Below are 26520 nucleotides of genomic sequence, written 5' to 3'. Positions count from 1 at the left end.
GCTAAATATGGTGGAAAACTTGCAGTTCCGCAGCACAAATAACCAATTCCTCAACAAGCTGGAAAAAGATGTTACAACGATCATTTCAAGCGACAAAATTTTTGTGCAAGCCGACAAATCAACTAACATGTACCTGATGAATCACGAGGAATACAACAAAATTCTTACAGAAAACATTACAAAAACCTACAAGCTAGCAAGCCCCCACGCAACAAGAAAAATTGATGATGAATTTCAAGCAATCGCCAGGAAATTAAAAATCAGTGAGAGGATAAACGAAACAAAGAAATCTCCTGCTTTTGTCACTTTGAAAGATCACAAGGAAAATTTCGAGAATAACCCCAAATGCCGACTCATCAACCCCTCAAAAACTGAAATGGGGAAAGTAAGCAAGCATATGATGGACAGGATCAATGAGGACTTAAGGCAAGCCACAAAAGTCAACCAATGGCGCAATACAACCTCTGTACTTCAGTGGTTCAAGGACCTACCTAACAAGCACGAACTAACCTTCATAGTCTTTGACATCATAGACTTCTACCCGTCGATCTCCGAGACTTTGCTAAACGAAGCCCTCACGTGGGCTAAGCAGTTTACAAAGATAACTGAGGCAATGCTTGAAGCAATCAAACACGCCAGAAAATCGCTGCTCTACGACAACACGGGAAGACCATGGCTGAAAAAAGACACCAACAACGCCTTTGATGTCACAATGGGTTCATATGACGGGGCCGAAATATGCGAGCTTATTGGCCTGTACATACTCTCAACCCTGCAAAGCAAGCTACACATCGAAAATGTCGGCCTCTACCGCGACGACGGCCTAGCTGTGCTACGAAGTCTTTCCGGCAGACAAGCAGACCGTGTAAGGAAGCAGCTTACCGAAATCTTCGGAAATTTCGGCCTACGAATAACAGTGGAAACAAACCTCAAAGCGGTAAATTACCTGGATGTCAATCTAAACCTCAACACCGGAAAGTACAAACCATACAGAAAGCCTAACAACGAACCGACATACATCAATGCACAATCCAACCACCCGCCCTCAATCACCAAACAGATACCCACTTCCATCAGCAAGCGAATCTCATCACTATCATCAGACAAAGATACGTTCGACCAAGCCGCCCCACTCTACAGAGAAGCCCTGAAAAGAAGCGGCTATGCAGAACCCATCAATTTCACACCGACCGAAACAACACGCACTAAACCCGCAAACCGTGGAAGGAAAATCATTTGGTTCAACCCCCCCTTCAGCAAAGCAGTGAAAACAAACATAGGAGCTACTTTTCTAAGACTCATACAGAAGCATTTTCCCCCAACACACAAACTCCGGAAAATCTTCAACAGAAATACGCTTAAGATAAGCTACAGCTGCACCAAGAACATAAAATCAATCATTAGATCACACAACAGCAAGATTATCAGCAACGAAAAACCAGACGCAAGTGAAAGAAAATGCAACTGCAGGGACAAGCAGGCCTGCCCCCTCGGAGGTAAATGTCTGACCGAGGCAGTAATATACAGAGCGGACGTAACATCGGAGGGCGAACAAAAGACTTACGTTGGATTATCAGGGGGGCCGTTCAAACTAAGGTACAGCAATCACAAAAAATCACTCAACCACGAAAGACACGCGAAGGAAACAGAACTATCAAAATACGTCTGGGAGCTCAAAAAGCAAAGCAAAGATTTTAGCATCACGTGGAAAATAATCCGAGAATCTAATACACTAATGCGTACATCGGATCAATGTAATCTCTGTATTGAGGAGAAGGTGGAAATACTTCGGCTGAGAAACCAAAATCTGCTGAACAAAAGAACTGAGCTTTTGTCAAAGTGTCGACATAGAAAAAAACGGAAAAAATAACAGCACCACGCCACAGACAGACAACCCGATCATTAGCTATCTGACGATTGCGAAGAAGCATGAAACTCGAGTAATAGCGCAAACTTTGTACGAGTGTACATTATTTATACCTATCCAGCTCTATACCCAGGTATATTGAGCACTCTTCACCTGGAATTAATGCCATCTATCATATATATATATATATATATATATATATATATATATATATATATATATATATATATATATATACGATTTATACATATTTAAATACATTTAAACAGATTTAATCGCTAAAATCGTGCAATCGACAGCAAAATTACTTCCAAGACTAAGCACATTGACTTGGTGCTTTTATATCATTATCTGGAGTAATACTAATATACGACTATGCCGTGAGTAATGGCAAGCATTGGTACGTGCTGGAGACACTGACCCATGCAGTAGAATCACTAAGGTGTATTAATCACAGAACTTACCCTTAGGTTACGTTCACAGGCCATTAAATTAAAAAACGAAAAGTTCCAGGGTATATCATAATTGCCTTCTAGTGAATTCTGAAGTACATTAAGAATATACGAATTACGTCGATATAAGTTGCTCTAACCCAAGGCAATATTGTGGTAAGAAATATGATCAATTCAACATTTCCCGACTGATTAAGATAGGGTCCTAAACCGTTATGGGAGGGCCAGAGGCGAATCAAGGATTCAAGGATTTGATATAAAGAAGGGATATGCTCTGGGGTCATTGAAGCAAACTCCCATGTAGGGGGTCTGCCCCACCCCATAAATTATTGTGAGGCATATTTAGACTTTAAGTTAGGTCTTTATTAAGTAGAACTAAATGCTAGATTGTGCTAATAAATACTTCGTGTGACGTCGTAATAAAGGGCGTGGTTGGGGGGGGGGGAGGTACCCCCATAGCAGTGGTATATAATTCTTCCCTGGCTCAATGCAAAATCTCCCGACTGAACCTTCCCCTCCCCCACCCCCACCGGACTGACGATGAGGGGTGGGGTCCATGGCTCGCCCGGTCCAATTTTTTGGGTACTCGTGGGTAATATGAACTAATCCTAGGAAAGAATAGTTTTGTTGCCCACAACAACAAAAAAACTATTTTTACAATCCTTTCAAACTGTTCAGTTGGACAGGTGTTCATCCGCGGACCACTTCATGTTACAAACTCGGGGAGTAAGACATACTCACTGTCAGACGGAAGAATACAAATTAATGAGAATGAATTCGGGGAGTAAGTTATGATTGACAGTTTCATGAATTATTTGATGTTGTCAGCTCGATTGAATTGATTATACTTAATGATTTCAACATATTATTTCTTCCTTTTTACAGTCATCGCAATAGCTGTTTGTCTTTTGTTTAGGGTCTTCGCCCCCCCCCCCCCCCAAAAGTAATCAGATAACCTGGTCGTACCATAGGTGGCGCTAATGAGATGATAAAGGTGTGTCAAAGGTCATTTGAGACAAAATGATGACGACAGCCATCACTGATACTATTCAAGCGACAACCATTCGATCTTTCAAAGAGGATTTCTGGTGACAAGTGATGTGAAACTTAAACTATTCCACACCTACTTGAAATCCCCGATCTCTTTTATCTGGACCCTTACTCGGGATAGGGCTGATTGAATGTAACCTATTTTGACTTGTTATAAACATTCAGCTACTCCAGGGGCAGGGGTTCCGTAAATGGGTTGCGTGAGTCCATCCCAGGGGGTTCGTGGGACCTTTCTGAAAGTCAAAACTAGAGTACTTTTTGTTGATCTTGAATCTGATATATTATATAATTTAGTAATGTATAAAAGTCGTACCTATCGACAAACTCTACAATATTACACTATGAACTTGATCTTTTACGAAGCACTGTTATACGTATTATAGTATAAGAATGACTCAGATCGTGTCTCGAAAAGTTGGGGGTACTTGGACAACTCTGACATCCACAGGGGTTCGTGGGGGAATAAAGTTAGGGAAACCCTGGGGTCTGTGACGCCATCTGCTTTACATTTATGAGGCTAGTATAATGTTCTTGTTGATTTATCATTGAAACATGATACATTTGGAATGTTTACTAAGCTGTCAAGTTTTCTATACTTAGAATTTTAGAAAAACATGTACTTTTTCTTTCTTTCTTTCTTTTGGTAGAAATATTCTTTCCACTGTGGATAAATGACTGACAAATTATAAAGAAAACAACAAATACATTTTCAGCTGCCGTGCCCTGATGATATCATGTATTTGCATTTTACAATAATATCACAAACTTTGAAAAATTTCTATCTTCGCGATAAAAAGTATAGATTCAGATTCAGAATATTGTAAGCCATTTTGCTATAGGTAATCATCTTCAGCCACTAGAAAAATCTGTTTGAGAAAAGTTCCGAAAGAAGTGTCCCACTCCCCCTCCCCCACTCCCCCTTCCCCTTCCCCTTCCCCTCCCCTCCCCACCCCTCCCCACTCCCCTCCCCCTATCTCCCTCCCACTTCCTATGATCCATACCAGTTGTGTCATGAGACTGCCAGATAAAAGGGGTCGGATCCAGAAGGGGGTACGGCCCTGAGGTCGTTGGAGTCGACTCCCGTGTAGGGGTGGGGGTCCGTGGTCCCCATAAAATATTAACAGATAAGACGTGAAAGTATGACAATGCGAAAAAGGAAACTCCAAATTTATCACCTTTTTGACGATATCCTTTCTCATTCAACCTTTCCCACATTTTCGCCTGAAAGATTGGCCTGACTTCCTTCTTGAATCGAATCCTTAGTTCATGTATTTTACCAATAGCGTTTCACAATGTGAACCGCTTTATAGGGGTTGGGTGGGTGTAGGAAAGGGTGTTGGAAGTGGTGGTGGTGGGGCGGGGCACGGGGTGGTGGACGCACGTATTTGTGCGAATTACGTACTATAAAAAACCACTGTGCAGTATGTGAAAGTTGTCTCGTCTATGTTGAATCGCTCATGCTAAATTACCATTACAATATATATATATATATATACATATATATATATATATATATATATATATATATATATATTGTGGACTATTCTAGAGCCCGGTTATTCAGGCTGGGGGTCGCGACCCTCTTTAGGATCGCAAGAAATGTTTCTTCGCGGAGCATAAAAAGTATCGATAGTTGTAGAAGAACAAGAGGAAAACTCTATGATGACTTCAAAAGTTGCAAACTATAACACCATTTTGCAACTAACTAGTCTTAATCATATAAAAATGATCATATGTGGGTGGGAGGGGGAGGGGTGGGGATACCTTCTCTCACATGCGCCCCTTTCCCAGTCCACAAAATTCGACACTGGAGGGTCGCCAGCGTGTGATGCTCAAGGGGAAAATTGAGGTCACCAAGCAAATAAAAGTTCGAATATTATAGAGCTCTCTATATAGACTTACACTAGAATGATCAAGAAAATGTGATTCTATTCGAATCCTATATTCGTCTGCGCATGTCAGAGATTCTTTGTGTCTACCGGTGGCAATTTTGTTTACAAAATAAAAATAAAAAGAAGCCATAATTAATTTGAAAATTATCGGTTTTCTTGGAGTAACATATTGACGCAAAATATAGCAACAACCATGATATGTCTCACTAAACGAACATTTTATGGGTGTGTCATAAGTATAGGCCTACATTACATATAATAGGTATGATCCGGAGAGTGTCACCAATCACTTTCTACAGACCTTCAAAGGTAGAAATATTTTCAAGTTTGCCGCTACAGAGGATGTTCTGTATATAACTGTTCAAGTTACACTTACCTTGAAAGGTAACATTTCGTAGGTAAGCCTGCAGTGTGTGACCCTGTAGTGGTTTCATAGCTTGACACAAACCTCTGACGTGACCGCAAAAGTCACGATGAATGTTGTTCAACGCATGCGCAAAGGCTAGCACAGCGGTTGCCACAAATTGCAGTTGTCCATCCTGTTTGAAGTTCTGTCTGGTTAGGCGCATGTCGGGGTCACAAGGTTCCATGGTCCTTGGTGAAGGATGGACCATTCTATCGTTGACTTCTTGTCCCAGCGAACAATTAAAATGATTTTCCCAAAACTCGTTAAACCAGGGATTAGTAATGGCGTGTTCTTCGGGACGTAATTCGGCCATATAATGGTCAAACTCTGTCGAAAGAGAAATATTTATTTGTAAAATAAATAAAATAAAGCAAAAACAAAAACAAAACAAAGAAATAATGGTTAAGAAATGAAAATCTTATTAAAGCAGAAGTATACAGTAAGAATTTTATAGAGGGCGTGTGCATTCTACTTTAGTAAACTATATACAGTGGGATATTCAGTTCGTCTGATTATATGGGAGTGGGTTTGTGATGAGAAGGGGGGGGGGTGATAAGAAGCGGGAATTATGAGATGAAACAAAGTTTCACAGATTATCGAAACGTAAAGCGTGTTAAGCATTACCGTAAATGGAAACACTTTGTGATTTATTGATTTAAGTTTGTTACGTTCATATTTTAGTCCGCTGTGCAGGGTTTAATAAAAAAATTGTCAAAGCCATGAAAATTTCTGTCGTTCTCAAACAACTTTTAACCGTAAGATATTTACATTATACTTTCATGAAATAATTCTCATGTTATGGTTGAGATCTTTTTCAACGACATTGAAAAAAGAAAGAAAAAAGACCAAAAACGGTCTAATTTTTCTAGCTTGCTTGTGATTGGCATATTGGTCACTTGTGATTTGCAGCTGATATATGTAGGCATATTACCCTTGTATATAATGTATTTAACCAAAAAATCATACAGTGGATTAGTTACCTCAATAGAGCCACTTGAAATTACTTAAAGAAATTACCAAGAAACACTAATAAGGTCACTAAAACAAAAGGTATATATATGCTCTAACATTTTTCTTCCTTCAAATAATAGCAAATTATCTGCTTCGCTAGTAATGACCTTTTATATTTTTCCTTTTAAATATTTGTCTTAAAGTACTTCAATTATATTCAAGATAATTTTTTCATCGGCAACGAAAATGTCAATCGAATGTGAAATGACCGCAATGAGTCGAACATATTTTTCTTTGCTCAATGATTATTGTCTCGTAATTAAATGACGTCACCGAATGGAACTATAAGCTATCCTCCGTATACGTGTAGTCGCTTTAAACATGAAGGTTAAATTATGTATATATTACCATAGGATATAGTGTGTGCATGTTGGATAATGTGTAATGTTAGCACATTATACCTAAATGAAGTATCTCTCTGTTATAATGTGTTTATTTTACATGCATGCCGTCGGCTAGCCTTCAGCGATTGAAGTCAAAATGACGCAAATGGTTGATTCGAGTGCAAAAATTCTTTGGTGGCCGTGAATAGAAATAGAAATAGACTGTCATGGATTAGCCTTCGAAACATCAGGTTAAATGTTACTTTGTTATATAACGTTCCCGCTCTCCGAAATGAAAAAAAAAAAAAAACATACGGTACGTGTAGAACACTTTAGTTCAATGATCAAAGAAAGGTGTGGTAACTGGAAAGAGATACATCATACCGTAATAATTCGTAAGTGCCGTACTGAACTAACTGAGCTATCTAACGTTACATTCAGTTGGCGATTTCTACTCAAAACATCTTTTGTTGAGGGTGCTTAACGAAGGGGTGTCAATTAGAAGCCACGGTATACCTTCTCTGTATGGCGAGCCAGATAACCACCTTCTACTATAAACGCGTGGTCGAACAACGAATCAGTGTCGCGTTTTCACTCACGTGATAAGTTTGTCTACGTGTCAACAAAGCGTATAACACAGAATTCACGAGAACACACCATATATTCATTCGACGACGCGCAACATATTCCCATAATAAGAACGCGTTCTCGAAAGCCTGAGAGCGTGATACAGGTGTGGATTGGATTATCGTGTGTCGAGACTTATTGCTGTGGAAATGCAAGCTATGTAACAACAGTTAAAGCCACATCTTGTTCTTAATTTCCCGCCAAAACTACTAGGCAACGTTCGAGCTTCTTGCTTAGTAACGTTTATCCCATTTATCACGTTTATCGACGACGCGTTGACAATCATCTCACAACGCTCCGGGCCTTCTGCAATGACTGGTTGTGTCGAGTACACGCCTTATAGTCAACCGTCATGGTCCCGTTGACATGCCGTATGATTGCCGTATATCATCACGGATCACATCCACACTGTTTACTTCCCATACAATCTGTATCACTTCACAGTCATCTTTATTTTTGTTGTCGATTTACTTAGAAAATGTATTATTGTGCATTATAAATATTAACACTATTGCATATTGGACTACAATACGTTCATGGGTAGCGCATAATGGATTTGAAACGCTGAGGGGGGTACTCCCGGTTTGAATACTCCCCGGTTTGAATACCCCTTGTTTTGAATACTGCAGGATTTAAAGGCAAATTGTATTTAATTCAAGTCAGTTCGGCCAAAAAATATTGATCCATTCTATTAACGTACTAAACGACAGACGAATATCGCGAACTCTCGTCATATATTAGGGTAGTACAAAATGTAATGATTTACGGCTAATCTCCTCTAACGACCAACTTGTTGTGTCTAACTATAGGCGGATGAGAATAAGTTGTGTACGGGGGGAGGGTAGGGGTTATTATGGGAGGGGTAGGAGTAAATATGGGCAGGGGTGGCTAATGGATGAACAACGGGAACAGTTACAAGGATAATATGCCAGTACTAATCTATGTAGGCTATAAACGTTAATTTGATCTGCTTTGTTTCACTATGCCTGCGTGCAACCTTATAGGCTATAATCTATAGGCCACAAAAGACAGATCGTGTGCTGCAGAAAAAAATCTAGCCAGGTCACTGCATATAACCACTCAACTTGTCCAGATCGACTCAACTTGGCCACCATCTGCAGGGATTCCTTATTTGAGACTATCAACTCACAGAAATCCTACCAGGCTACCCAGTGACCTGAACCACTTATAGGAAGTATTGAGAGCTGATGCTTGGAACTTTTCATTTCGAATGACCTCACAGGTATATCTGGTTAATCTAAAGAGACATGAGCTATCCTTCTTCACTTCGATCTACTCGAAGTGAATAATACTTGCATCCGTGTGGATCTCATAAAGTAGTTGTTCAAAATCCAAGTAAACACGTGACCATAGACCAGGAGGAGAATCAAGGGGGTGCGACGGGTGCGTACACGCACCCTCCCCAATTTTCAAAGATCCACATTTTCCAAGGGCAGAGGACGGTCGTACGTGTTGCCTGGGACGTTAACAGTATTATACCTGCATGCGTCAAAACGTCAGTTGACAAATAGATATGTCAGTTGCAGAATCGAGCACTATATGTTTTTTTACTAAAGCACCCCACACAACAGACCCCTCCCCCACCCTCCAGGACGGTGTTTACTAAAGAGGTACACGTCGTCTTTATTCAGTAAACGCAGCAGCCAATAGGAAGTCTTGTTAATGGACCTGACTTCCGTGACCATCCCTCGATGATAGTTGAAAGACGAAACTACGGAGAGTAAGGTTTTTAACCCTGGACCTCCAAAACCAACGATTCTTTTTTAATGGCCTCTAAAGAGTCACGTCTTCAAGTGAGCGGAATGATGGGGGTATGCAGAATTTACGGTGGGTCCACTTAACCAACAAACACAAGGGCATTGCAGCCGTGCCTCAATAAAATTCCGAACAGTTATTCCCAAACATATAAATTGTTTACATTTTGCCGATTCTGAACGTGAGCACTTTCCTCACGTACTATCTGGTGATAAATTGTTCGTTCTGCATATATACATTTACGTTGACAGGATTTGAAAGATAATATCTCAAGAAATATTACTCCACTTCAGCACAGGGGTCTATAGTAAGTCAAGATATTCTCTCAGCGGTTCAGCTATTTCTAGAACGGTCGGTTTTTTATGAAAACAAGTTTGGTCGTTGTATTTTTGATATTGAAACAAAACATTCAAATTCGAAGCAGAGGTGGGTGGACGGGATAAACTTTTGAACTTTTGCTTGAGGCTGAAAAGTAAGGTGCACTATCCCCACTTTATTGCCCCCCCCCCAACTGAGGGCGTCCTGAAACTGGAGTAGTGATATAATTCTACCCCGACTGATTACATAACACGCAGATATTCAACCAGCTTTGTATATTATAATCGCCATGATCAACCTACATTCGCATACTCACCTCCAGGTAAACTTTAAGGCAGAATAAATTTGTAACGCGAGTACAATACTAGGTCTCTCGAATAGATTTTTGACAAAACTTGAAGGGACTTAAGCATGCCTAGATTTTCGGAGATTTAAGGTCAATTAGTTTAAATCTTGGATTTATCTAATTTACTTACAGTACTTACCATAATAAATGAGTTTATGTGTTGCCCAAAAAATTCGTCCTTGCCCTGTTTTCCATTGAATACGTAAGGGCTCAAATATTTGCCTTTAGGTGCAAGGCGAAGGTTGTTTGCCACAGATACTGTATAACTTAATAGAATAGGCCAAACAGGATTTATTTTTTTCAGCTTACCAAATTATTCAACAGTCTGTGGGTATTTTAAAAATTGTTGATCTAACCTACTTTTTTCTTTTATTTTGTATCTACCTATCTATTATTTTTTCGAGGGGGGGGGAGGGAGGGGGAGGAAGGGAGGGAGGGAGGAGTGAGGGGATGTATTATTTCTAGTGCCGTCACTTTACAAGTAGTTCTAACAGTTTGCACTATTTCGTTCGATACGACATATGTAAAGTAGATCTCCTTCGTGGATCAAATTTGACCAGCCTCTTCAATGTTGCATGGTTGCTATATTAACTCGTAATGAATGGTCCCGTTGAAACGTTTAGACGGAAATTTAAAAGGAAGAAGTTGTGTTCCAACGAACAGTGGAAATATGCCTGTGACGTGATGACAAGTGCGCGGCTATATAAAGTGGCATGGTGCTATGATATTAAATCAACATTACGAACTTTAGAAGCGATTACTTTAAAAATTGTTGTTCAATCCTATTCATTCTGGAAGAAGTATATTGTCGTACGGTTAAGCGTTCATGGTGGCGTTGTTATTGGAATTTAAATGATTGAATAGCCTCAAAGTTTCTCGCTGAAACAATCTGTGATCATATATGTATTAATAAGGATCATAAAACCATGATGAAAACACGTTCTTATTCGTCATAAATGTTTGATGATCATCTTTGTTTTCATTATCAGCCATTTATAGTCAAAAACAAGATAAATAACAACCTTTTAACATACCCAATCTTGGTGAACTTTGGACAAAAAATTGAAAACATGGAAATACTATCGGAAACGAAAACCCTATAAATGGCCTCCTTTAATTTCGCTACCTGCCATCTTTGTCAAAAAAATGCATCGCTAAATTTTGGAACTTGTTTTGAATTGTTTTGACTAGGTGAATGACCATGGAAGGAAGTGTTTTATTTTTTTTTGTAATCCTGTTATACATTTTTAACGAGTTGACGTCATTAATTACGCCAGTAGTTCATGACCTCCGTTCCCGAGGGAGGTACTTTTAAACAGTCGATTCTTCATCCGGGCCCGTACATTAATTACCGGGGTGTAGGGTGAGTGATCAATTTTGTGGTGAAGTATTCGACACTGACGGATAAAAAGCTTATTCAGTCATACAATGATTAATAGTATTAGTATTATAGGGTGGACCTTTAGTATCCACCTATACACAAGGGCGTAGGAACCGGGGGGCTGAGGGCGCCAGCCCCCCAGTGAAAAATATGGAGGGGCGGAAGTATCATTCCGCCCCCCCCCCCGCTTCGCAAGTCAGAAAACCCCTTTTCCATTTCCAAATGAGAAAAAAAATCTCATTTGGAGCACCAAATTGCATCTAAGGCCAGGTGAAAATACAAAATTATATACAAAATGGAGTGGGTGGGTTAAAGTGTGCTATATTGCACCAAATTGCATCTGAGGCCACCTGGAAATGCAAAAAAATTCAAAAGGGGAGACCCCTCCCCCAGGCCGGTCATCAGTCTTCAGCCCCCCCCCCCACTCAAAAGTACCTTCCTACGCCACTGCCTATACACTGCAGCGGGACAAGGTACAAACGTTATTTGAGGAAATGTTTTTGCTACCTAAAGCTTCAAATATGTGGAAATCGTGATTCGTAGTCACATTTGAACGAGATCTCCCAAAGCAGCAAGCATTTTTGGAATTCGTCAATTCTGCACAATTTTATAGAACAGTTATTTTGATTGCACACTGTCCAAACCAATACGCCTCTGTAACAAACGTTAGTGTTTTGAAAGATGAAAAAAAGAGTAAAATATACACACTCCAACTAGAGAAGCATTCGGATGATATACCAGTGTTGTGACACATGCATATATCATAGAGGTTAAACCATACCATTTGAGCACGACATACTCCGCCCCCCTCTCAAAATTTTCCTAATTTTCACTCAGAGGTATGTCATTGTATATATATATATATATATATATTATAAAATTAAAAATAATGTATGAATGTGTGACTTCTCTCCTTACCTTTAATCGGATCAGCCATTGGTTGTATAGTAATAGCGCCCTCTAATATTCTCTCATTGTGCGCGGTGCTGTATCGTCTTCCGCTCCACCCGTCGCTGCCGATGAAGATGTGTTTATTTATATCTCCTGCTTTTTTGATGGCCTGGAGAAGTGGCGGGATGTTATTCTCTCCCGTCCATAGGATCACCACTAGATCAGGACAAAAAGAACAGTTACATTAAAAACATGACGTCATCGCGGGTTCGTGTCTTTTATTCGACTAGCTATTTCTGTCTCCCTTGATTAGGGATAATTGCAAAGAGAGAAGGATTTTAATGATTCCTTGTCGGGAGCTAAAAACGAGGGTATTTAGGAGGCCCTACAGATGTAGCTTTACTTCTTACGTTTATCCTCTCAAGCCGTGACTCGATAACAAAATCAACTGGATGTTGTAGCCACAAACGCTGAAATACGGGATAAGTACTGTTACATGCATAGGAAACTAAAGATCGAAAATTGATGCTGACTTAGAATTCGAACGGAAAGTAATAGATGATTTAATATGGATTGATATACAGAACGTATAAGTGTAGAATCGACGAACAGGGGCCTAGATGTTTCGTTGAATTTATCAGACTCTTTATACAACTGTAAATGTCTCAGAGGAAGAATTGCCCCTATAACAAAGTTTGAAGCTGATAAACTTTGCTGCGAAGCTGGCACACTCCTAATAGATTCTATATCAATCCGCCCGAGTGTTCTCTATCAGGAAAAGTGCCAAACATCAGCAGGAGACAACCTTATTTGATATGTTATCGATCAGGTTTTTATGGCTTGGATGTAGAGCATGAATGGAATACACGTGGTGCAAATTGGGGGAAGTTTAGACCACTTCAGGCCTCCGAGAAGCAGCATATGAAAATTGTTTACTATTGCGTAAAGAGGTTTCTTTACAAGTTCCTTTGGCAAAAAGTCTACATATATGTATTTTAGATCCTCCTGCAAGCAGGAACTCGCGAAGAAGCCATCATTGGTTTATCAAAGCCGCAAGCTGACCGAAGTCAGTCTCTTATATTCATATTTAACGTCCATGATTATGAATTGTCAATTGTCAACAGCTCTGTAACTGGACGACATACATTAATCTTGGTGTGACTCGAACTCGGGGACTTATGATTGAAAGGCACCAGCGTTAATCAATGAGCTAACACTCCCTAATGGTCCCTAACTCCCTACATGGTCATGATACGGAAATTTGATGGTGCCATGAATGGCCAACTTGTCAGCTATCCAGTGATGGGTATAGGGTTTAGCTAGAGAAAACTTCTATCTAGACTTAGAGAACACATTACTTTCACGTTTTGATATGTAAGTCAATGGGCCATTTAATAGGCGTATGCCACCTGAATTATTCTGTTATCGCAAATTTATACTATAGTTTTTCTTCTTCATGTGGTCAATTTTTTTTTTGAGGTACCATGGCAACAAAATAATTAGGAACGTCACCGAACTTCAACTGGATTGAAAATGTTTATCTTTCTAATGTACACATATTTTCCTTCCAGAAATGAGGCAACAGCCCGAATGAAAAAGAAGCGATCACATCACATCACGTCATAAATATATGAATGATTAGCTCAGGGTACAGGTACGGTACGGAAACGTTGGAAAGCGTGAGAAAAACGCAGATATTTTTAAAATAATAATATTATTTTCAACAAACTTGCCTGCACGTACAGACATGTTGAATGCACGTTTTAGTGAATACAGAAACCAGATAGCTATTTCCGTACAAGATGTTTATAATATGCCCAACGGGTACAGAGTCCAAGTTGCATATAGTGATAAACAATGTTAAAGATGAGAACCCCAGAGGCATGTATACAATAACAATATAAAACATTAACGTAACATAACAAACATAACGTGACCATAGTATATATGTATATATCATAACACAGAATCAACCATGATTTGAAGCCAATTCCTCGTTCTCTGCGGCCACTCAGCTTAATTGAAGCAGGCAGCCAGTTGAGACAATTTACTAATGCTAAATCCTCCTTAACTGTCCTCCCTATATCATGCTTCAAAGCACTCATATAGACAGTACAAACAGTTCCTACCCTTTATCTGACAGAACACCCGATACACACAGTAAACACAGTGACTACTGTAATTCTTACAGTTTTGTACCAAAGTAAATCTGGATCGTGCTACAATTCGGTAGCATGTGCTATTAGGATTACAGTAAGAACTGAGGATATGTGTAATTCCAAGAAATTCAGTTGTTGGGATTTGTTGGGATTTACACATATCCTCAGTTTTTACTGTAATTCTAATAGCACATGCTACCGATTTATCATATTTATCAGCACGAAACAGTTTTTACTGTGGTACAAAACTTTAAGATTGACAGTATAGTTACTGCAATCTCTGTGTGAATCGGTTGGATAGAAACATGATATTGATACTGCTCATGTGAGACTACGAGTGCTCTGAAGAAACACATGACAATACACTAGTATAGTACTTTTTATTATCCAAACTAGGTGAAGTAAAGGTGCGACAATTTCAAACCTGTTTGGTTATTATCTGAACACTCATCGAATCAGTTAGTCTCCCTGAAAGAAGATCGTGTAAGGATCGTAATAACGTCACGCCCGCTTCCGGGTGATAAACAAATCGACTGAAGAATCGAATTCCTCGTTCTCTGGCACTATATGCTTAGATGAAACAAAATTATTATCGTTTTCAGGCCTTCTGGCATTGAAAGATAAATATCACTCATTGAATCACTTAGCCTCCGAAGAAGAGAGTGTTAAGATCTAAAACGTCACGCCCTCTAACTTTTACGTTTATTGAAACGAGAGAATCCTTTAATTACATATGTACACACACACATATCTATATATCTATTATCTATATATCTAAATATATGTATATTTGTATATGTATATTTGTATATATATATATATATATGTATATTTGTATATATATATATGTATATATATATATATATATATATATATATATATATATATGTGTGAGCTTCCTTCACATGGATACGGTTTCCAAATGAGCTTTAGTTGGAGTCATAACCTTGATAATCTATACTATATACAAATATAGCATATCAAATATAATGATATCCTCAAGAATATGAGGGAGGGCCTCTTTGCCTATAGCTGATTGGTTTGTTATTTCCGCCACTTTGATTTCATCAGGTCTCAACTTTTATTAAGGAATATGCTTTGCTTGGCGTATTGTCATATGGAAGGACAAGAACCCTGTAGGCCACTTCAAGACATATAATGATCCGATTTCAAATCTTCAAAATCGGCATGACACAAACATTTCTTCGATTTCAAACATATGAAGGTTTTTTAACCAAAAGTATCGCGGTCTTTAAACTTTACAACTGATTAGGGTGTTATTGTCGGGATATAACATCGTATCGATCAATTGATAAATCACAATTTTCAATGCAACAATTCAACACTCCTCTTTTGAACTTTTGAAAACTTCTATAAAAATATTTTTCAGCATTCTACAATGTGTGATCGGATGATTTTTACGGCACTTGTATATCAAATTAAAATCTCCCATGGTGTGTATTGGCATAAAATAAGCCACTCTTTCAACAATAGGGAAAAGTAGATGATTGATAAAAAGTTAGATCCAAAGGCGTAGCAAAAGGGGGTTCAGTCGGTTCACTGAACAAGAGCCCATAACGTCCAGCCCCCCCCCGTCCCCCTCCCTCGCCCAACCCAAGTGTTGGTTTCGACATTTTGAGATAACAGATCACAACTGTCGGTCAAATAAGATCCTGAAAATATATCCAAAGAGAATCGTCTGATTTCCTTTTGTTTTTACATAATTTTGTGGCTTTGTGTCTAGTGCAGCTTAAATGAAGTAAAGTTTTAAGGCGCCCTCTTGAACCGGGGCTTCAGAAGCTATAGCTGTACGCCACAAACAAGATTAGAAATCGGGACCTTAAAGCGACAGACATTTTATCCTAGATTTCCAGACGAACTTCCGCCGTCGAATCAAATGGGAAGGGAAGAAAGGTGCGATAACCCAGGCTTTCTGTTATGTGAGAAGTCGACGACTTGAACAAGTCTAAAAATGACATCATACCCCGGTTCAGACTACAGAGTTAAATCATATAATAACACTCCTTGGTGTGAAATGTAATGTGAAAGCCCTACAGATGGCTTACATTAAATCATTATATATACATTATACATTATATATATATATATATATATATATATATATATATATATATATTTATTCCTTCATATCTGAATACATCCACTTGTCAAATTTAGGTCGATTTTGTTTCTCATTTTGAAATAAACTATATATATTATAAAAAAATATATAAAAATAACTCCTGAAATAAGGCGCCATCAAGTACCTTACAATAAATGTCAAAATATTCTTTAACACATCATGAATGGTAAAAAACGAAACAACACTCTTGGAAACTAGAGTTGTTTTCCTTAAAACAAAAAGGACGGTCTTCTTGTCATTATTTGATTTCTTCAAGAGTCTGCATTTTGATGTTTTAAATGACGACGAGGAGGAATTGTCGCCTTCAGCCAGACGTTGTCAATTACGGGTAATAAAAACGACCGTCCGTCTTACGAACACGACTCATAATGCAGAAGAAAATTTATTGCCAATTTAAAGACCAATTAAAACATTTATTTAAACGATACCATTTTCATACCAGGAAAACTTTATTTCTTAAACTTTTAATTGTAAAATGAATGTGCATGATCTCTTTGATATTTACATTCTATTAAAAAGACTTGTTTGGGGTCTAATTTGGCAATCAATTAATTTAATTAATTAATTAAGTAAGTAACAGGTTTCTATGGTAACAATATTTTTTTTTTGACAGTGCAGCGAGATTCAAACCAGTTAATTTTCTTGTTTTTTACATTTTCTCGAGAACATTTCTTTTATCGCTTTAAATTTAGGGGTCTACTGGTCAAAAACATCCAGTAAAGTATAATGCGTTTAAAAATGAAAATCAATACGCAATGGTGTCATACGCACGATTTTGGACCGAATGCGCATATTGACTACGCGCTTAATTCCTTATTAATGTAATGCCTTTAGAGGTTTGAGCTAGGAACTGGCATTGCGGTAGGGTTTTGAGTTTCGAATCGGTCACATTTTTAGAATAGGGACATTAAGGGGCTTGAAGTTGGAATTGGAATTGGTAGGCAATCAAACATACGTTAAGTATGCTTTAATAACGTCTGCTCTTGTTAAGGAAAACAAATAAAATAAATAAATACATACATACACGCATACACAACACGCATAAATACACGCATACACACATACACCCAAAATTACACACATACCTACCTACAAAATCAACCTTCATGCTATGTACAACAGAACCACTAGGTTCACTACACATTATATATGTGGTATTTTTTGTGTATTGTCAATATATGAAATTGTTATCGTTCCCGACAAGGGTGTTGTAAATAACTTTTGCATTTCTTGTCTGCAAGGACGTAAATGGAACTTTGTTTTTCCCCTTGAGGCCATGCAGGTTCGATAGCTTTTGCTACATTTTGAACCAATGATGGTATGAGATATACATAGAGTTACTACACATTTCGTATGCATGAATTCGTAAACAAAATTGATTGGATTTAAATTAAACACAAATTACCCACTGTAAATATGGAAATCGACATTTTGTTATATTAAGCTTGTGAATAGTCAAACATGACCTTATGACGACAAAATGAAGAAGTTGTTCTCTCGAGATATGAATATCGGAAAAAAAGAAGCTATTTTAAACAAATACAAAGAGAGACGGGTATTATAACATTCATTTTACAAGTTTGTTTCTGATATAAAAGACTGATATGGAGAATTATTGAAGGTTATTAAATAATAATTATGCTGAGAAACAATTATGATAAAATATGTGGTTTTAATTAGGACAAAGTATTCTCAAACACATCATATTTTTGTATTGTTTTAATGCGAATTATGGGGGCTATCCGAAGTGGGCAATGACACAGTCTACCTCGCAGGACGGACGAAACTTTTGATATCTAAACTAATTTAAAAAAAAAAATGGTTGTTTTAAGCTATATTCCACTTTCGAGGAGGGGGGGGGGGGAGCACGTGTACTTAAGCTCTAGATTTAGCCACTACCAAAGAAACATGGGGGAGAACAATGAAAAATTGGGGAAAAGAACAAAGAAAAATGGGGGGGGAGGGGGGGCTAGCTTCAGCCATCAGGCGCATCATTGTTAATGTTAACTTCAGCTGTAAAGGCAACCACCCCTTCCCCCTCGCCACCCCCCTCCCCCCCCACAAAAAATAAATAACCCCGACTCCGTCCTCCTTTTCCTTTAGCTCTCTTATATTCAGTTATAGTTACATTTTGTGTTTTGAAATTCTTACCTCTTGCTTTTGGCCTTCTGTAGAGTCGTCTGACGATGCCGTCATATTCGTCGTCCCCTCTCGGACCCCCGTCTCTGGGAAGAGTTTCTGTCGCCGCTATGCAGATACCTTTCTCTCGAGCTAACCTATGCAGTTCTTCCATACCTCTGATACCGTAGTTGGAATTCTCGTGGATCACGGTAATGTATGTCCAATTGAAATGGACCAATAACTCTACCATAACTTCAGCCTGGTGGTGATCCGGGGGGACCGTTCTGAAGAAATACGGGTATCGATCCTTGTTGCTAAGGTCGGGACTCGTTGACCAATAGCTAATCTGTATATAAAAGAAACATAAAACAAAGTGAACTTAGTATATATATGGACCGTGCATTATACCCCGAGTCCCGACAGTATATACGTTTGTGATAAATGAAGGCCCTCTTGCAGGAGTACACGCCATTGTAATTCCAGCACCCTGAGTATAGCTATAGCACTAAACGGCTAGTCACCTGACAGTGTGACGTCAGAGAGCACTACTCCGACAGAGGGGAGGACTATCACTATACTTCATTGCGTTATATTAATGTGCACATATGTGATATATATTTTGTTAAACCCCCAAAAATAAACAACAATGATATGAAAATGGAAGAAGTTTGAACCAAATAATTGTTAGAATTGGCCCCATCTGCTTCCTATACTGAAGTCATTGTTTTTTTTTTTCGATTTGTGTGTCAAGTTAAAATAAATATAGGCCTTAAGTATAGTGGTACAGCATTTTCCATAGTCTCTAACGTACCATACATGTCATGTCCTTATGAATGTTATAAACATTAGAATTTCCGGTACCACTGTTATGATTTATTTGTTCAAGAGTTCAGTATAATGCTTTTTATATCGTTTTATACTTCAATGCAGCGCCATCCTATAATACACGTAAAACCACCGCTTCCATCATTTTATACTTTTAGGTATTTCTCCTTTATAATTCCTTGTTATAAGTCCTTGTTTCTATATTACCACTATCACGTACATTTCTTGCAACTCTGTCTCTTCAATTCTTTAACTTTTCACTTTTTGATACATACGCGTTAAGAGCCATATTTTGCTTTTATCATATTTTCAAATATTTCACATTTTCCAATGCCTTTTTTTCTCTATAGGTTAAATTGACGAGGACGTCAGCTCCTCGGTGCAAGCCTAAATGTTAATGTTAATCCATTGTTTTTATAAATTAACGTCATATGAACAACAGAACACTATGAAATAACATTCAACACCATTCTTTGTAACAAATTTGTAAGTATGTCGTTTGATGCTATTAAAGTCTTGTTTTCCAAACTGAGGTTTTGTGTTGCATCTGAGGAACTGATTATAGGCTCATTTCTCCAACAAAAAAAAAATAATAATAATAATTTAAAAAAAATTAAAAGTGTTTTAGATGTACAACCTGGACGGATAGCAGTGCTCTTTAACAATCAACAATATATCAAAATTATAATTATTGTGTCGAACTTCATCCTTTTACTCCTTACCATGCACATATTAATCCATATTCAATACTTTATAACATCACCAGATGGAAGCCAAAATACAAGACATTAAACTACCCTAGAAGATACCTCTAACTGTATATATAGCTTGCAGGTGCAATTAAACTAAGATGATGCCTGTCAGTATCCTGTCCATTAGCATTCTACTTCTTCTACCTCCACCCCCACCCCCCCCCCCCTTTCTATCTGTTGACCTTATTGCTCTCTCCGTCATATATATCTCCATCGGATATAAAAATTGGAAGAGTTTAAAAGTGATAACAACATCAAATTGGTTGTCAAGTACTTTGTGATCATCTTACACAATAGACTAGTAGTCTGGCAATGCAATGCCATTAACTACTTTTTTTTATTAAATATCAATTTTATGACTCGGGTGCTGTAACTTTTATGGGGTAAGAACACGTGATGATGAACGTTAAAGTCAGATAGCCTAAAGCAATCTATAAATTGATTACCCTTTCTTTTTCTTCGTTCTTTTTGTTGGGGGGGAAGGCGTTAATGGATTCTGTGTTGGTTAAAGATGATGTAGATGACACAGACAATACTATGCAAGATGAGAAAGTTGTTGCTGTTAATACCTGGAACGTCGATTTTTAAAAAAAATAATAACAAGAAGTTGGTTACCTCTTAATGATTAAATTATACACTCGTATATAGGGTCCTTTCAAAGACTTTACAAGACAGCAAAAGGAAAATAGAAAGAAGAAAAGAAAAACCCTCTTATTTTAATTTTAAAATATAAAGGTTTGTTTAGTCGAAGTTAAGTAAGTATGTATACTTGGAGACAGTAAAATAAGCTTTCAATATCTTTTACTGTAGGTCTATATATTGCAACATTTTATATGAAAGTGTTGGAGGTTAATGCTAAGCATGCGAATAAGGTTTTCTCGAGGTTTGAAATGATCTGTTTGTCGAAAAATGATTTAATTAAATGTAAAAGACAAGAAACGATATATTTTTGGACCCATATACTTAAACCCGGTGACAACCACGCATGCCTATATTTCAAGCTGTCAAATATTCACCAAATAAAAGAGATATTAAACTTGATAAAATGAAAGATTATCGATCCATCATCAAGTTGATGTGTCATAATTGCTGTTCCCTTTGGCACATTTGTAGCCGTTTGGTCTGTAAATAAAGGCTTTTCAACCGTTCTCTAAAATTCACACTATATATCACTGTCTTAGAACGAGTTGTAAAATTACTTTTATATGGTTTATTTAGTAATTATATATATTATATATAATATATAAATATATATAAATATATATATATATAAATATATATAAATATATATATATATATTTATATATATATATTTATATATATTTATATATATATATATATATTATATATATATATATATATATATATATATATATATATATATATATATATATATATATATATATATATATATATATATATATATATATATATACTTTTTATATACTATATTATGCCTGTTCGTACGCGTTTAACTTTCCCTTATTACACACTTTACGTTGTACATGTATATGAGGATATGCTCGGTTTGTATTGCATCATTATTTTGTCTCCACGATTTTTTTTAATTAAGTTGCATAGCTTTTATATTTATTTTATAATTATAACCTTCGAAGTGATTAATTGATATCTGGTTGAGAAGTGTTTATTACTGACTTAAAATACATTCAAGAGTCGTATAAAGCCCCCATTAAAATATGAAAGAAAAAAGATTGTTCACGTGGCTGCCGCTGTCACCGTCATCATTCATATATATATCACGTTATCTGCATCAAACCCAAGGTCATGAACACAGGCAAATTTGAATTTGAAGCGTATACACCGTACTCCAGTCCACATGCTAACTCTTTCGAGAGGTCATTCACATCGATCCTATGACGTCAAGAGTGTGTAGATTTAAACGACCAAGTCTCAAGTGTGGGTTAATTTGATGTGTGCACATAAGACGAGGCCGCATGCACGGTATTTTGAGAGGCGCAGGCGGCAAGCTTTACTTTCGAATGGGTTGCCAAGAACCTTAATGTGGTAAGCCAATAATCTGAATTAATTTTCACAAAGAGTGCACGGAAGGGGGTCACGTAGTCAACGTTAATTGTTATAATGACCTGGAAATACTTTACCGTTACAAACGGAAGTCAAATCTATACCAAAACGAGTCGTCGTGGAACAAGTTAAAATGACGTTAGAGAAACAGTTCTGCAATTTCTCTCTAATCAGAGTCCTAAATGGGCAGTCTGTTAGGCTAAACGGAATATTATTTCAGTTTTGTAATGTCTATTTGTAAGGAATTCATGATTTTTCTTAGTACACTCTCTGTGTTCATATAAGGCTTCCATTGTAATATTGATAGATACTGATGATGGCACTCTTCCAAAATTTCGGTACCAGCAAGCGATGCATCTCTTAGCACCACTGCCCTGTAGTTTCTTTAGATGTCATCAATATGGCCCTTTAAAGGGTGTGAAGACTCGCGCACAAAGAAACGTTTCATGCCGGTAATCTGACCTAGTTTCGAATGAGGTGTAACAGAAGTGTTAGACACCACCATCGATCCCAGAAAAAAAACATACAGCTTGCCACCTTCAGTAATTAGACACTAGTGTACAATCAATACATACAGCTACGACCAATACCCACAACACAGTGTACATAGCAGCAGTGGACATCTCAGGTCCAGATAAAAGATAACAAGGTATCACGTTTCATTACTGTCTGCATTTTGTAGAGACAAGAAGAAATCTTCACTTGCAAGCAACGGAAAGTTAACTTCTTCAGAGTGCGGCACGCAGTTTGGGGCGAGTATTCAATGCCTTTAAATGCTAATAAGCAATTAATAATAATAATAATTAAAAGAAAGGGATTCGATATGTTAAGTCCTTCGAGATGTCGTTCACATCTAACGTATGACATCAGCTGTATGTACATTTAGACGATTTAGAGGATGGGAACCCACCCTCTCCCACACCCCCTCCCATCCCATTGCGCTGAAAATTGTTCTACTACTAATTACCTCAAGCGACCTATACTGGCAAAAGAATACTTCATTGCATGAGAACATTTGCATGCATATGCTGTTTTTCAAATGTACTCTCAAGTTGCCACTTAACTAGTTTCAAAAACAAAAAGAAGAAGTAAAATAAAATAAAATAAAGATTATAAACAATGTAATGGTATAGGAATAAATGCAAATGACGAAAGCAGCAATATTTATGAAAATTCATATTCATAAGTTTTACAAAGAGGTCAAGAAGAAGAAGGAACTTATTTAGACCGTATTTACTTTAACCTCACGAGACAGTCGAACTATCTGCAGTACCTGGATAGGTGATATATGTATTTCACCTCATCATATCATACTGTAGTTATTAATTCGTTTCCAATGTTTTCTACACACATTAAAGAGTGAGAGAGGTAAATTTCAATCTAAGAATAGCCAGCTTCTCTTCTCTGAGTTGTAAAATTTCTCACTATAGGCCCCTCTCGTGCCATCAGTTTTTTTAAGACAGCGAAAAAAACGAAAGAACAAATAAGATTGAGTTAGGTCACTATAATTTGTGATTTGTTTACTAGCACGATGAGCTGTCAAAGTAATATCTAATGTAGCTTTTCATCCGTAATATATCCTTCAACCTAGGCCCTCCATCTCCAAGGGTGATTGGAAATGATAAATGTCTTTACTGGAAGCTAATAAACTTATCTTGTCATCTAGGGCATCAGAAGAGAGAAAGGGAGAGAGTGTGTGTGTGTGTGTGAGAGAGAGAGATACAGACAGACCAACAGACAGAGAAAACAAATGAGGTAGGATTTGTAGCTCGCCAAAGCCGTTAAAACGAGCGAGTTAATTTACATATGTAGTTTGCAGCATTACCTTATGAAATTGTGTAATCTCAGAACCGAATATTTATCTTAAGAATGTCAAGGGTTTGCTTTAACACGAATATCTATAATGTTATATAAGGAATGTGTTAGTTCAGGCAAATATTGTGAAAAGGAAAAGTCCGTAAAAGCGAACTATGTAATTTAAAAAAAAAAAATCATGAAACTATAAATAATGTTAATCAGATCATATGCAAAGAAGGATTGTAAAGTCAACATTTAAAGGGACATTCCGGTGGCTAAAATTGATTACTTAATGAGAAGAAATCCTGGATATTTTCTGTCAAAACTATCTCCTCGTAGTACTTTGTGTATGCACCTGGCAACGACGGAGTTAATGACGGTCATTCCGACAGTTAAGTTGAAAATGATATTTCTACCAAAAAAATTGAATTTTGATAATATTTCTAAATACAGAGAGACTTGACAACAAAACAAATATTCGTAAATGTATCAGGTTTTAAAAATAAATCAAAAAGAATATTATAACATGAAATGTATTATTATGAAGAACATGTTGCCGTGATGACGTCACAGACCACATACTATTATCGACCGGTCCCTATGAAAAGAATGCAGGAGGATTTAGCCAGTCAAAATAGGTTATACATTCAATCAACGATATCTCAAGTTAGGAACAATTATATATTGAGATGGAGTTTTCAAACTAACAGTGTAGAATATATTTCCCTTCCATAATTGCTATATGTTTTCGCTACCACTGGACTGTCCCTTTAAGGTTAAATGTTTGAAAGTACATTTCCTGATGAAGGCTACCACTGGACTGTCCCTTTAAGGTTATATGTTTGAAAGTATATTTCCTGATGAAGGCTTCCACTGGACTGTCCCTTTAAAGTTATATGTTTGAAAGTATATTTCCTGATGAAGGCTACTCATGGACTGTCCCTTTAAGGTTAAATGTTTGAAAGCACATTTCCTGATAAAGGCTGACACAACTCTGAAAACGATTTACCAATGGCTGTTTTCTTTCTTCTAGTTCAAATTCCTTCATCATATTTTATATACTTCATCTGATTATTACTTTTACTATTTGGCTTTTCTTAAAGGGATATTCCGGTGTGAGATAATGTATTGTAAAACTTCAAGAAAATATTCCAAGCTGTTCTAGTCGAAAAGTCCCATCTCAATATCTTATCAATAACTCGAGATATAGTTGAACATGAATGCGACCTATTTCGACTTGATAAATCGGAGCGGTCTTTTTTATGATTTCATAGCAGATGTCCTTCCTTCAAACTATTAACTTTTCTTTTATGATCTCCTCATTTATGTATCCTCTTGCTATATACATTTAGACCGCTAGCTTAACTAACTTGCAAAGGTCTTTAAAATTTCATCAAAATACATTTACTTTGTAGAAATAATTTTTTTACCCGAAAAGATTTAAACGAAAGCATTTTCATATGTATTTGCCATGATGACATTATTCACTCTGTTGTTACCAGATGTATCTCAAAAACATATCTGAAAAGATCATATCTTCGACATAGGGAATGCTGGATACCGGTATTTACGATATTACAAAGATACGGAAAACACCCGGCAATTTTTTTTTCAGCCGTCAACTTCATCCTACTTAATGTCCTATAGTTGGTATATATATAGTTCTGTATAACTTATCATGCCGTCAATACTTGTTTGTTTTACGTATCAAGTTCATTGGATGTTTTGTTTTTTACCACCGTGACGACAAGGAAGAAATAATTTTAACAAAAAAGTTTAAAATTGAATATAAACAAAATTATGATCGGATTTGTTTTAATTTCCTTTTTTTTTTTGTCGATGAAGAAGAATTTTAATTCCAAAATCACGAATTACAATGTGTGAACTATATATTGCTGATGCCAATTATCTTGCATGCAGTGTGGAACTGACAGATATACTGCGTAACATAAATTTTCTACCTGGTCAATCAATTGTGGACAATTTTCACGTCAGAGTTTCACCCAAAAAATTTATTGGCCAGGTCTCCCTTCGAGAACAGAATCGTGTTTTCCCATCTCCGGAAGATGATTAAGTTTATTTTTCCAGAGTGCTTTGTGATTAGCAAAGCAATTCCGACACAAATTTGATATGTAAACACTTGAAAGATTTGAGCCTAAAAGACGTTAGACCAACAACTCGGAGGAGATATATATATATATATATATATATATATATATATATATATATATATATATATATATTTTAAAGCAGAGGTTTGCGTTCTAAATGCAACAATTCTCGTACATACATTTAAAACAGGAATTTTTTTTTACTCATTCTGCTAAGTTGAAGATTTTA

The 26520-nt window shown here is 37.1% G+C and overlaps 1 protein-coding gene across 2 annotated transcripts in view; it reads right to left on the bottom strand.

The window, feature by feature from the left end:
* Positions 1 to 26520, bottom strand: part of LOC139976006 (metabotropic glutamate receptor 3-like) — a 93006-nt gene that overhangs the window by 5728 nt on the left and 60758 nt on the right. For both annotated transcript variants that reach the window (XM_071984377.1, XM_071984376.1), the window contains exons 3-5: positions 18794 to 19109; positions 12368 to 12556; positions 5638 to 5994 (exon numbers count right to left, since the gene is read on the bottom strand). In XM_071984377.1, coding sequence (XP_071840478.1) covers positions 5638 to 5994; positions 12368 to 12556; positions 18794 to 19109 — 862 coding nt within the window. The remainder of the gene's footprint in view (positions 1 to 5637; positions 5995 to 12367; positions 12557 to 18793; positions 19110 to 26520) is intronic.

Source organism: Apostichopus japonicus, chromosome 11, assembly GCF_037975245.1.
Source record: "Apostichopus japonicus isolate 1M-3 chromosome 11, ASM3797524v1, whole genome shotgun sequence".
NCBI classification, from domain to species: Eukaryota; Metazoa; Echinodermata; class Holothuroidea; order Aspidochirotida; family Stichopodidae; genus Apostichopus; species Apostichopus japonicus.
This window is presented reverse-complemented; position numbering and strand designations above follow the sequence as displayed.